At 48.1% G+C, this 13489-nt stretch overlaps 1 protein-coding gene across 6 annotated transcripts in view; it reads left to right on the top strand.

Annotated features, from left to right (window-relative positions):
- The window catches only part of TBC1D5 (TBC1 domain family member 5), a 368525-nt gene extending 355277 nt beyond the window's left edge, over window positions 1-13248 (top strand). For all 6 annotated transcript variants that reach the window (XM_036431572.2, XM_036431570.2, XM_036431571.2 and 3 more), the window contains 3 exons: window positions 8846-8925; window positions 9683-9838; window positions 12704-13248. In XM_036431572.2, the coding sequence (XP_036287465.1) occupies window positions 8846-8925; window positions 9683-9838; window positions 12704-13006 (539 nt within the window). In that variant the 3' untranslated portion in view covers window positions 13007-13248. The remainder of the gene's footprint in view (window positions 1-8845; window positions 8926-9682; window positions 9839-12703) is intronic.
- The last annotated feature ends 241 nt before the right edge of the window (window positions 13249-13489 follow it).

Raw genomic sequence — 13489 nt, 5'->3', positions numbered from 1 at the left:
CTCAGAAGACTTGCTTTATGTGTTCATTTTTCTGTTGCTATAGTTACTCCCCTTCTTGTCTTCCTGACAGTTGAGTTGAAAGCCATTGACAGCGTGGTATAACCCCCGTGGCTGAGCTCAGGCTATTTTTAGGCTTGCCATACTTCACATGTAATTGCACGTGGGCGAGCAGCCTGCACTTCTCTGATCTGTGAGCAGCTGGGCTGAGTGGCCAGCTGTTTACAGGGAGTCTGAGCCGCTCACCCTGCTGGCCTCTCATGCCCACACCTGCCTGCTCCCAGATGTTTGGTGGAGGTGTTTCCATCGTTTGGTAGTTAGACACTGGGTTCTGGCAGCTTGGCCCTTTCAATGGTTATTCATATAAACAATTGGAGGGTTAAATGCAGAGAATTCAGAGAAATTAGGTTTCCTAGGCTCTTGTTGAAGGCCCTGGAATAGGACCTTAGACTAGTAAAGTTGTAGGAACGCTAAAAGCCATCTCAGCTACTCTTCATTCCCCAGACGAGGAAACCGAGGCAGGGAAGGATGAGTGACATGCAGCTAGCTGGCACCAGGAGTCCAGACCCGAATCCAGTCCCTGGCTTCTTAATCACTGATGCTTCTGCCGAGGCCACGCTTGAATCAGTTGCTGGATTTCAGACCTCCCGCTATTTTCTTGCACATGTCATTACTGATTTTACACTTGTCATAATATTTATGCAAGAATTAGCTGTAAGAGGAGGCCAGTTTTGAAAATTAGTTTATGTGCCTCTGCAAGAACTTTATAAATCTGATTTTCTAATGTTTATAAAACCACTTTCAATGGGTGTCTTTGAAAATGTTCAATGGGGCAATTAACTAATGACTTTTGAAGAACAGAAAGAAGATGTGATCACCAGACAGCTCTCTCCCTGTCAGCCACGCTGTGATAAAAGCTTTCCACAACCATTTTAAGAACTTGAAGTCCTGTGTTTAATTGTGTGGTACTGCATTTCCTCCAAAGAAGGAAATAGACACTTTGCAGATTCTGACTCATTGGGTCTGGTGTGGGGCCCGAAGTTCTACCTTTCTAACAGCCCCAGGTGACCTGATGTCACCAGCCCCTGACAGAGCAGAAGCAGCTAGGAGCAAGAGAGCTTAGAATTATTTGGGCTCAATTTAATGGTGTGTTCCGAACCCCACACTTCCAGCACGTGTGCAGCTAACATCTGTGGGCAGGGGGCTCACAGCCTCCCTGACAATGGTTGTAGCCTTCAGCCATCAGAAATTCAGTTCTTTTTCCAGGCTTTCTGAAATTGTTCTATTCTAGGTGAAATCCCCTCCCCCCGCTCCGGTTTTATCATCAGAAGACTTGGAACTATTGGTCAGCATCTTCCAAGTGCCCACCCTGTGCCTGTTTAAAAAAAAACAAAAAACAAAAAAAAACTTAGCAAACCAAGCACTGTCGGCTCCCTTTCCAGGCTAAGACATCACAACTCTGACCACATGACCTCAGTGCAGACTGTCCACCTTTCATCATTGCACTTTCATTTTCTGGCTCTCATTTCCTCACAGGCTTTTCCCCAGGAAGAACCCAGGTTTTCCAACTTTCTAAACTGTCTGACCACATGGCCTGTTTTTACTGCTCTATACTAGGCCGTCTCCCCATCTCTTCCAGTCCCTGTTCTTTCCAGTTAATGACTCAATAAACAAAAAATGTGTCCACCCCATCTTTGTGGAAACAGGTTTGCTGTCAATTATGTGAAAGCTCAAGGACTTTTGTGGCCACCCCACGCATCTCAGGCTGAGCTTCACATCTTGTGAGGAGGCAGAGGAGAAGCCAAGATAAGTAAATCCCAGTTGAGGAGTGGCACTCAACTCTCACTAAATCCTCATATCAGCAAAACAAGTATGGCCTGAAATTCACAGAAACATATCCATCTTAAACCCAACTCAAAGGGCCTCACTTGTCTAAATGATGTAACTTTACAACTTATCCAAACAGCTCTCCTATCTCATTGTTCCCAAGTGAAAGGGAGTGATGGGAAAACCCCAGGATTTTCCTATTATAAGACTCCCACTATGTTTCTTCTTTGATTTTATAAGTACATATTCTGGCAAAGGCACCTCACTGTTACTGGAGCTTAGAACTTTTTAAATTTAAAAGTATACTTAAAGTCTCTTCTTCTGGTTGACCCTAAAGTGCCAGCCATGTCCTAAATGTGAGAGATTTTTTTTTTTTTTTTTCCTGTGAGGAGTGATTCTTCTGTCCCTCTGGCTGGCAGGATGGTAAGCCCTGCGAGAATAATACACCTTGAAGATTACAAGCTCTATGCTAAGCATACTCAGTTTGCTTAAGAGAACTGTTTGTAGCCTGAAAACTATTCTTCAGAGTGGTGCACACACCTGCCTCGTCTCCCCTGGATTCTCCCAAGCGATGCTTCTTTCCCAGAGCCGAGCTTTCCCGTGCTGAGTTTAGGGTTTTCAGCCATTCTGGCAGCTGGATACAAAATAGGACCCTTGATTAGATGTTCTGTGTAATCTGCTTTTTGCTTTTTAAGAAAAATACTGAGCATGAAGTGCCTGACTCAGTACTCGGCTCTTAATAGACCACTAATGAATGCTGTTTCCCTTCCCCTCCCCCTTCTCAGTTTAGGATCTGGTTGTTGATGTTAGTTGTTGATGTCACTTAATTCTTTATCTGAGAAATATCTCACCTACATCTGTTTCTCAGGAGATAAAAATCAGCCCTGATGCTGCTGGGAAAGCCTCCCATTGGCCATTCAGCTAATACTTATTGAGTATCTGCTCTCTGATATAAAAATAGGTTCTGGGAGGAGGGGGGCGGTGAAGAGGAAGAGTGGTGATCTACAGTTGGGCTCAGTGTTTAGAAGAGTGAGTAAAACTTCAAAGTAGGGAGAGAGAGCGAAAGAGAATATACATACCTCATCAGAAATACTGAAAGTGACACGTATCTTCATAGGGAGCAAACCCAGGTCTCCCAGAGCACTAGTCAGTGATCTCAGAAACACTAGCGGGGACAGGGGTGGGGTGGGGCTAGGGGGGCCTCTAAAGTAATAGAGATTTAGTGAGCAGAGCACCACATTGGGGATCCAGATGCCCTTGGGTCCAGGATTCGCCATGTAGAACTATGCAGTTTTAGGAAACTTTAGTCTTTGAGCCTCATCTGCGAATTATAATTCCAAGAGTAAAAGATGAGAGTTCAGCAATAGATGCTTTCAGAGGGAAGACTGTTCATAGGAAGCTGATGCTTGGATACAGTGTTCAAAACAAGGAGGGTTGTGGTGCTAGGAGAAGAGGAAGGCCTTCTAGAGGCTGGCATTTGCAGGGACACACAGAAGTACACACCTTGTGTTAAAACGTGAACTTGATGCCTACAGTCTTCTCCTAAGCCTGCCTTCTCCCAAACTCTAGACAAGTACGGACACACTCTGTGAACAGAAATCCCAATGGCACAGCCAAAGTTAGTAGTGACAAATGGCAGGTCTGCCCCCCACTCCCTGTCTAATGGCCTCTGCAGCCACCACCACCCTGGGCATGCATGTGGCCCTGGGTCAGCCACATGTGAGCCCACTGTTTGAACAGCCTGCAAATTTCTTGTTTAGTCTGGGACATTCCTTATGTGAGGTTGTCAGAGGTCAGGATAACTAAATCTTTACCAGAGATGAGAGGGCGTCAGAGAGCAGAATCCACTTTCTGGGTATTTGAGATATTGGAGAAGAAAAAAGAAAACACATAGTAAGCAGTGATAGTAATAGTGAGGCAGGATGTTAGAAGAGGGCCACTTTGATTATCTTGTCTGATCCTCCAAAACAGCCCTCTGATACAGGCACTCCACATCTTCCTGCACACACATCGCAGCACAAGAGCCTGAGCTGATGGATGCAGTGCCCATGCCCCTCATTTAGGTCAGCCCACCACCAAATAAAGGTCACTAACATCCCCAGGCAATCACATCAGTGTCAAGTCCCCATCCTGTGCCTCTTCAGACCTGGGGCCCTCCATCACTGCTGTCATGCCATTGTGGAAGGAGGTCTGGGATCCTGGGGACCGGGAATGGAATCCGAGCTTCACCACTTCCAGTGTTGAGACCTCAGGTGACAGACATGGCGTGTCTGAGCCGGGCTGCCTTTTCCAGTCTGGGATGGTGGCACTAATCCAGAGTGGTTGTTGGGGTACTCAGATGACATAATGTGTTCATGTGGAAACGAAAGCTACTGCAGTGGGGCAGGTGCTATGCTCCTGTGTGTACTCCTCCCAGCCATCCTATGAGGGAGGTTCTGATATTACCCATCAGGCACCACAAGGTTAAATAACTTGCCCAATTCCACCTCCACTATAATAAATGATAGTTCTATTTTTGTTACCATTCCACTACCCCTCATAAGAAATACAGGCTTATGTTAACCTTCTGTGCCAGCCATTCCAATAAAAAAAAATGAGAACTCTTTTATTCTAGCATTGAAGAACATGAGGACTTAAGGAAGTGAAACAGTAGCCTGTGTGCCATTTCCACTACCCTCAGAGGTAGAGAGCTAGTCTTGTGATGTCGACATTTCTTCAAGATCAGTGGAATCATCATAGACTTTTGTGTAATTTCCACAGAAGTGGTTAGTCAAGTGAGATTTTCCCTTCAGTTCCAATGTGCCAACATGTATAATATATAGCACTTAACTAGAATGAGATTATAAAGAAGGTAATCTTCCTGCTACACAGAGGTAAAATGAAAAGTCTTTGCATCACAATTTATTCTGCTTTTTCCAATAAAGAAAAATGTGCATTACATTGGAAATTTAAACATTTCAGATTTCTGCCTGTAATATTTTAAAGCATGAAAAGACATCATTATGTTCTATTTTTACATGCAGCTGCAACTTACTTAAAGGAGATTTGTTGCTGAGAGGTTCTATCTTGATGGAATGTTCATAAATGCTACCTTAAATCACCATGTAGTGGAACTGGTTAGGCAAAGGATTTACATGGACAGTACTTAGTAAAATGAAAATTCTTGCAATCAAAGCGTTTAGCAGCCTCCGAAGATGCCCTTTTGTTTTCATTTGGATTTCTATACCCCGCATTTCTTGAAATAAAACTAGACAGCTTAGTTGGTCATAGATGAGGTTTTCTCCCTTAAAATTAAGTGAACATTTTATATGTGTGTGGTTTTTCAGGGAGACAGTCCTGGTTTTCATGGGACTCTAAAAGGTGATCTTTGACCCCATCCAAAAAATAAGGCCTGAGATTCCAGGGTGAGGGTACATGGCTGATGATACCAGGCTCTGGGCTCTTCTCCTGCCTCAGGTGTGCCCTTGGCCAGCCACATGGTGCATGGCAGAGCCAGTCTGGACCGGAGTCACATTCTGTCTGCAAGAGAGGACTGGGGGAGGGGGGGGGGGCGCCTCGGACCCCTTGCATCAGAGGAAGTGGGTGATGTTCTTCTGTGTAATGGGCGGTTTGGCTGCTGTCTGTGTCCAGTGGTGTTCCCACCAAATTTGGGTCTACCTGGAACCTATAAGTGGGACCCTGTTTGGAAGTAGAATCTTTTAGAGCACATGTGTCAAACACAAGGCCCGCGGGCCAAATCCGTCCCACCAGGCCTTGCAATGTGGCCCGCACCGCGCTGTCATCACTGCACTCCGCTGCGTTTCCATCACAATGACAGTTTATGACTGTTCAGTAAACCATTCGGCCCGCGATTTAGGCTGGATTTTAGATTTTGGCCCCTTCTCTGATTGAGTTCGACACCCCTATTTTAGAGGTATACCAATTGAGATGAGGTCATACTGGGTAGGCCCTAACGATGACTGATTTCCTTATGAAAAGAGGGAAATTTGGGCACAGACGCAGGGAGGATGCATGTGGATAAAGATGAAGCCAAGAGCAGCAAGGGTTGTGGAACCTCCCAAAACTGACGGGCCCACAAAGAATGCTTCCCGACCAATAACTTGAATTTGGACTTACAGCCTCAACAAATAAACCTGTGAATAATTTTTTGTTGTTTTAAACTATTTGGTTTGTAGTATCTTAAAACTAACATAGATGCTAATAACAGAATTTTTTTTAAAAAAGTAAAATGAATAAAATCAGTAGGTTATTGCTTTCTAAAATAAAAGAAGCCAGAGGTGGGCAGTCTGAGCAGATATAGCAGCTCCAAGATTTACCCAGGGCCCCAGGCTCCTGTGGCTCCCCCCCATTTCCAACCCCAGTCCTGAGGCTGCCATCTTCCTCTGCATGTTTGCAAGCCCCTGCCAGTACTTCAGCAGCAAAAGTGAGGAGTGTCGAAACCGGTTTGGCTCAGTGGATAGAGCGTCAGCCTGCAAACTGAAAGGTCCCAGGTTCGATTCCGGCCAAAGGCATGTACCTTGGTTGTGGGCACATCCCCAGTGGGGTGTGTGCGGGAGGCAGCTGATCAATGATTCTCTCTCATCGATGTTTCTCTCTATCTCTCTTCCTCTCTGTAAAAAAATCAATAAAATATATTTTTTTTTAAAAAAAGAAAAAAAAGTGAGGAGTGCACAGGCCCCAAAGGAGCAAACCCAGTCAGTCCCCCATGAGGACTGGTCCAGTAGCTCTGTTGAGGGCCTTATCTTACACCTCATTGGCCAGAGCTGTGTCACATGACCGACCTTGACTGAAAGGATAAGTGGGCGCAGCACTTCCATGAATGAAATCTGGGACACGTTGGTGACAAAGGGGTGGAGGTGGAGTCAGGGTAGCCCACCAGCAGTTCTGCCACCTCTTTAAAACCAAAGATAGGACAGCCGTGAGGATCTGAGCTTTTTGGCTGCTCATGCTCTTATCCGGAGAGAGCACACGGAGAGTGGCCTTCAGAACATGGGGCTTTATTCCTGCTTAGGCCTGTAGTGTAAGACAGTCCGTTCCGTTTCCCAGCACACTCAGACCTTCTGCCTTCCCCGCCTTTCAACCTCCTCCTTCAAACATCAGCACGGATCTGTTGGCCAGCTCGCAGCTAAACAGGGCGTCCCAGAGAGGATGGCTGGGGCAGCTTGGCTCAAGGAACTTCTAGGCAACATGGCTAGTATGGTGGTGTAAGATCTCAGGTGGACACTGAGACTTCTGCAATGGGGTGGTAAATCTATACACCTCCACGCAGGTGTGTGCAAATCTTGTTCTGAAGTTCCCTTCCAAGGCTTAAACTTGCCAGTTAAAGGCAGCTCTTTTTCTTACAGGTGCACCCTGCCCAGAGTTTCTCCACTCTGTCTCTTCTCCTTGCCAGATGGTGTCAGGGTCAAGTTCCGGGGATGGCTGGCATGTGTTTGGTGTTTGAGGAAGGCCTCTGAGTGCTCTGGGTCCTGCTGGCCTCTAAGGAGAGCTCAGCTCCTATATATTTCTGGGCCTCTGTCCCTACTGGAGCTGCTGACTGCCCGACTGGCCTGTAGCCTGTGACCCTCAATGCCTGTGGACCTTGCCGCTGACCAGGAGCCCCATCACTGCTTTGGAGGGCAGACACCAGGCAGTGTGGCCAAATGCTTTGGCTTCCACAGCAGACTATCCATGTGGCAGGCAGAGACATCACACTTGTTTTGTTTTTATTTTTGTTTGTCAGATTTCCTCCTTTCCTACTCCCCTCCCCCAGTTTGCTGGGTCTAGCCTCCGGGGCCTCCCTCCATTAGTTCCCTGGATCCAGGAAGCCCCCATGCTGCCTGCATATGTGCTAGTATTCCTGCATCCTTTGGTTGAGCTTCCTCTCAGGCTGGGAGCTGGGAAATCTGTCCCACCTTCAGCTCAGTGGGGCAGAGCCCACTGCTACCCTTGGCCTCCAAGCTCTGCCTTAAACACCAGAGCAGCCACAAAAACAAAAGTAACCTTTGCAGCCCTCTCAAAGCCCACAGAACTGTTTCTTGTTAATTTTCTGCAGTTGGTTGTCATTAATGTCCTGTTGAGTGCATTTTGTGTGTTTTTTTATTGAGAGAGAACAAATTGTTACAGGCTTTTAAGGAAACCAAAAACATTTGCTCTCTAATTATATCTATTATTCCATTCCCATTCATCATGCTTTCTTGTTTGGGAGCAGGCCTTTCTTTAGAAAGTACAGTCACGTTTTCTGAATAAAGAAAAGCTTCTGATTTTCTGCCTCAGTGTGTGAGAGGGCTTGTCAGCATGGTTCAGACTTATTTTTATTAAAGATTCTAGTAAATTGTCAGCCTGGACTTCTGTTGATATCAGTCCTTGCCTTGGCCCTTACTGGAAATGCTTTGGGGAGATAGTTAGAATAGCAGTGTTTTGAAATGCACGTTCCAGGAGTTTTTCTGCATGTTTGTTCATTCAGTCAGTCAGTCAGTAAATACTCATTGTGTACTTGAACACACCAGCATTATTCTAAAGGCCGGGAGTTTATGTTCTATTGGGGGAGACAGACAACAAATACGCCAGCAATCAGATGGTGACAAGTGCTTACTATCAGTGTAGTGAAAGAGGTGATTCTGTAGAGAGCAGAGGGGGCCTGGGCTACGTTAGTTGGATGGGCAGGAACACTGCGCCAAGGAGGCGATGCTGGAGCAGAGAACTGAGCCAGGAGGAGAGGCCGGTCATTGGATTTGGGGACAGGACCTCCAGGCCAGGGAGCGGTGTGCTGGCTCGATACACAGCTCCCTTGACTGTCAGGGCACTCACGGAACTAAGGAGGCCAGAGCAGAGGATGGGACAACTTCAGAGTGAGTGGCTGAGCATGTGGCATGTAAGGCCACAGACACTAAGAGAGCAGTTTGGCAGAACATCCTGGGTGTGAATCGTTGCTGCAAAATTTGCCAAAAAAAAGCTCTCAAACTTGTCTGAATTTAGAGTATGGCAGCAGATAAGTTACCCTCAGAGCATTAGTTATAAAATGTCATTCTTCTATTTTCAGTAAATATTCAAGATGTGATATTACAAGAAAATTTGGAAAAAGAAGATCAAATTCTGGTTTCCCTGGCAGGATTAAAACAGGTATGTCCACAGATGTGACTTTGTGTCCCACAGGCGTCCGTTTTCATTTCTGTTGAGGAGGGCACCCTTGGGCATGGAGTGCCAGGACATTAGAGCCATGTCACCCCAGCCCCTCATGTCCTCCCAGACAGAGCCCCTCCTGGATCTCCACCTCCTGCGCCTCTCACTCCTCCTGGTGATCCTGTCTGACTAGCCTGAAGCTCAAACTGACGTTCCATTTCCCATCCCTGCCCCTTCCTCACCAGATCTGTGTCCTGTGGTCCAGCATCACATTCAGTCACATCCGAAAATACCAATGCCCTTGGAGCACAAGTCTTACTCTTTCCCTGCAACAGGCCTCAGACCGCTAGGGGCTACAGTTCAATGACCCTTAGGACCCATACAGGGAATGTAAATGTCGACAAAAACTGTGCTGCTCTCAAATGTCAGCTGGAGTGGAGCCCGTGAGGAGCTGAGGGCTGTTCAGTGGGGCTCGGTGTGCAGGCCACTGGTGCTTCCTGCCTTGAGTTAACCGCCAAGGAGGTGACACCCATGCCTGACCCTGTGAGAACCTGGCCATTGAGACGCTTCCATTTTCCTTGGTCATTAATAAGTCGAGGGCAGTGATAGAATTGGATTTTTCTCTGCTACTTCTTTCTGATGGTAATACAGTGATATCCATACTATAAAAAATTGTCGGTGACAATGTATCAGAGGTTTAGCAAGCATTTAAAAACAAACTGTCTTTCTCATTTATTTTCTTCTTCTTTGAAAATAGATCAAAGACATTCTCAAAGGTTCCCTGCGTTTCAACCAGAGCCAGCTGGAAGCCGAAGAGAATGAGCAGATCACCATCTCAGACGACCACTACAGCGGTCAGGGCCAAGGCCAAGGCCAGGGCCAGAGTGGCCAGCTGCCCGGGGCCACCAAGCAGGTACAGAGCTCTGACAAATGGTGTCACATTGAGGGGGCACAGTCACCTAAGTTCTTCAAAATCCCTACTGACGTCCCTTTAGGTCCCCATGTGCGAAGTTCACCTGTGCACTACCACAGATGGCCTGGGCCCAGGTTGCTGTGTACAGCCTGTAAGGTGCCCTCGGGCGGTGCCAGTCACAGTGATAGCAGTTAGGTTAGTGCCTCCCGGAGCTGGGCAGTGCACCCCACACACCTTTACGCAGCAGCCTTGGCCTGGCCGCCTACCGATCCCATGGTGTGGGCCTGGAAGGCCAGGTCTCTGCCTCAGTCACTGGCCAGCTGTCTCCAGCTGATGCCTCAGGACGTGCTGCCCCTGCCTTCCTGATGCTGTCCTGGTGTGTTTTTTGCCTTCATGGGGAAGGACTTTGCATTAATGTCCACCCCCAGAAAAAGAGAGATCAGTAAACTTTTTCTGTAAAGGACCAGATAATAAGTATTTTAGGATTGCAGGCCACATAGGGTCTCTGTCATATGTTTGGTTTTGTATTGAGTGTGTTTGTTTGTTTGTTTGTTTGTTTCTACAACCCTTTAAAAATGTATGAGCCATTCGCAGCTTGAGCTGCACAAAAACAGGTTGCAGGAGGCATTTGGCCTGTGGGCTATAACGTGCTCTCAGGTGTCTGCATTGTGTATAACATAATGTCACAGAATTCTAACATAAAGTCACAGAATTTTCCAGTCAGAAGAGATGGAAGAGATTCCTCATGCACTTAGTACTGCCTGCTTGTTTTTCAGTGAGAAAATGAGGCTTAGGAGGCCCATGGCTCAGCAGACATTATGTTTGCAGAACTTGTCCCAATGCAGTAAGCTTCCTATTCCACCATGCTGCCTCACTGTCATCATCCGACAGGACTGAAATCCCTAGTAATACTCTTTTCAAATGGCTTACAAAGTTTCAGCTTTAAAAATGAACATTAGCAAAATCTCATCTAAGTTACTTTCTCAAAAACTAGCATCGAGATGCTTGTAAATTATTTATTTTTATGATTTTAAAAAAGCAAAATGATATGTTAGAACGGGAGTTTTTTAGTTTTAAGAGTACTCTTCAAGAAGAGAGAATCTGTGTGGTTAATTTCACCAGCTCTATGGGAAGTTTTTATGGAGCATTTTGAGTCTGCACTGTAGCCACATTGATACATTAAAATTGCAAGTTTAACTTGATTAGTTACTCCTAATTCTCTTTCCCTGCACAGATGTTTAACTTTTCAATAATAATTTATTTATTCAAATTCTTTTGAGTCCCAACCAATTTTAATTGGCCATTTTATTGAAAAATTCAGTGTGGTACTTTAGTTGAATATGTAAAAACACTATAGAAAAAGACCTTTCAAACACAGAATTTGCTACATTGAAAACTTCATTGTACTTTGCAGTTGTCATTCCTGGCTTTCATATTTGTAAGAACCTACCTGTTACCAGCACACGTTTTCAGTTTACAGTGCAGGACAATGGTCATACGAACAGTGTCCCCACGTGGGAGCCGGGAGGTCAAGGTTCAGGTCCATGTGCACACAGGTGGGAGGACAAGCCCCTCAGACATCCCCTGAGCGACCCAGCCCTGAGCAGGGCACCTTGCAGATGGACAGGGATGGAATGAAAGGACAGTCTCTCTCTACCGACTGCCCTAGTGCGTCTACCAGAGAATGCCGGGTGCTGTCCCTCTTCCATTTTGAAATAATTAATATGTTGATGGAATAGAAACAGCTTCAAGAACCTCAAGGCCTGTTCTTCCAACGCTGTAATTTTAAAGGCAAATCCTGTTTCTGTCCTCCAATTCAGTATCTTAAAGGTAGCAAATGTCAGGGGAGCTACCCAAACCTTTATTTAGCCACTCACCCTGCACTCACCATGTCACCAAGGAGAACAGGAGATTCAGAGAGGAGCATGTCAGTTAGCCCAGATTTCCCTTAGAAGCGTGGCTGGCTGCCCGTCCGGTCTCTGCCCACAGCTCACAGGTGGTCTTGGTCATGCCAGCCTTGAGGCCAGAGGAGCCCTTCTAGCCCCCCGGGCAGTCCCTCCACCCCGGGGGGCAGGGGCAGGCGGTGGGAGGGCAGGTGTGGGCACCACACGAGCTCCCATCAGCGCCGGGGCAGGTGCGCTTTCTGCCAGGTCGGCTTTGGAACATGTGTGATTGGACTATGGCTCTCCTTCCACCTCTGCTCTTAGCTCAAAACATTCACTGATGTTCATGAATGTCACCTTAGGCTGAAAAGCTAAACGCTAGTCATAACTGCTTAGAAAGAAAGGAAAACAGTTGCAAAGCAATCCCATCTCTGTGCTTTGGGGTGTATGCTTTGCAATTCCCCGCCTGTTTTACCTGTTCGCAGAACCTACCAGTTACCACACTGCCCAGGCCCCAGGTGCATTCCCAGGAGGCGCTGGCTGAGACCAAGTGCCAGGGCCCTCCTAGGCCTGTCCTCCCTCAGGCAGGTAGCCGTCCTCCGGACCTGGGCTTAGTTAGGATCCAGTCCTGTGCGGTTCATATCCCGCACGCCGTCTCACAGCTCTGTGACCCCCACTCCCAGGTGAGGGGTTGAAGCTGAGGCGGATGAGTGACTGCATGGCAGGTGCCATGAGAAGCTGATAGGGATCTGCCTGTAGCCTGCTGGCTGCTTCCTGAACTGCCCCTCCCAACAGCCTCTGAGTCAGCAGGTCCACTCCCTTCCCCCGGGAGGCAGCATTCAGCTTCCAAGGGGGAGCACCGGGTGTTTTTCCAAGGAATAGCACAGGGCAGGGCGAGGGGGGCAGTTTCCTATGGAGTGCACCCCAGCTTCTGGGCCCCACTCAGCTCTCTCACCCCTGTGCTCCTGACTGTGCTCCCCAGGCCGCTTCGGAAGTGTCCGGGCCCGCGGATGAAGGCAGCGCGGAGGACTTCATCCTGGTTTCCAAAGAGGACGGGGGAGGCAGCGCCAAGGCGCCCCCCTCCAGCCAGGCCCAGCCGCTCCGCACCCTCAGAAGCACGTCTGGGAAGGGCGAGGGCCTGGCCCGCTTCCCGCTGGTCTTCTCCGACCCCCTGATGGGCCCGGCCTCGGCCTCCTCCAGTAACCCCAGCTCCAGCCCAGACGACGACAGCAGCAGCAACAGCAAGGACTCCGGCTTCACCATCGTGAGCCCCCTGGACATCTGACACAGAGCCCGCCGCCCCCCTCAGCAGCTCCGGGCCCAGCTGAGCCCCCCAGTGGAGACCGCCCTGAAACCAGTGTTTCTTTTCCCTCTGAGACCAGCGCTTCTTCCCCAGCATGCGATGTGGCACCGGAGCCACCCGCCAGAACCTTCAGAGAAAAGCAAATGTGCCACAGAGCATACAGACTAAGATGCAGACAGGGCTTTGGCTCTTCCCTAACCCCTGTCCGCCCCTCCCGCGCCCCCCCCCCCCCCCCGCCCCTCTGAGGTAGAGCTGGGTGAAGGGTCCAGTCCCACACTGTCTATGCTCCCCAACTATGGTGTGGCCACTCCACCTGTTACATCTGGAAGCAAGAAGAGCTGGTTTCCAGTCCTCCTCCCTCAGAGCATCCGGGAGAGGAAGTGGCTGATAGCAAGGACACGCTCTCTCTGGAAAGCTGTCTCGGTCGAGTTCCTTTCTCCTTGGGGCAGTCACACAGCAGAGCCC

This window comes from Pipistrellus kuhlii, unplaced genomic scaffold (assembly GCF_014108245.1).
Source record: "Pipistrellus kuhlii isolate mPipKuh1 unplaced genomic scaffold, mPipKuh1.p scaffold_m20_p_11, whole genome shotgun sequence".
Classification (NCBI taxonomy): domain Eukaryota; kingdom Metazoa; phylum Chordata; class Mammalia; order Chiroptera; family Vespertilionidae; genus Pipistrellus; species Pipistrellus kuhlii.
The sequence above is the reverse complement of the archived record's forward strand: the minus strand, read 5'-3'. Positions and strand labels throughout refer to the sequence as shown.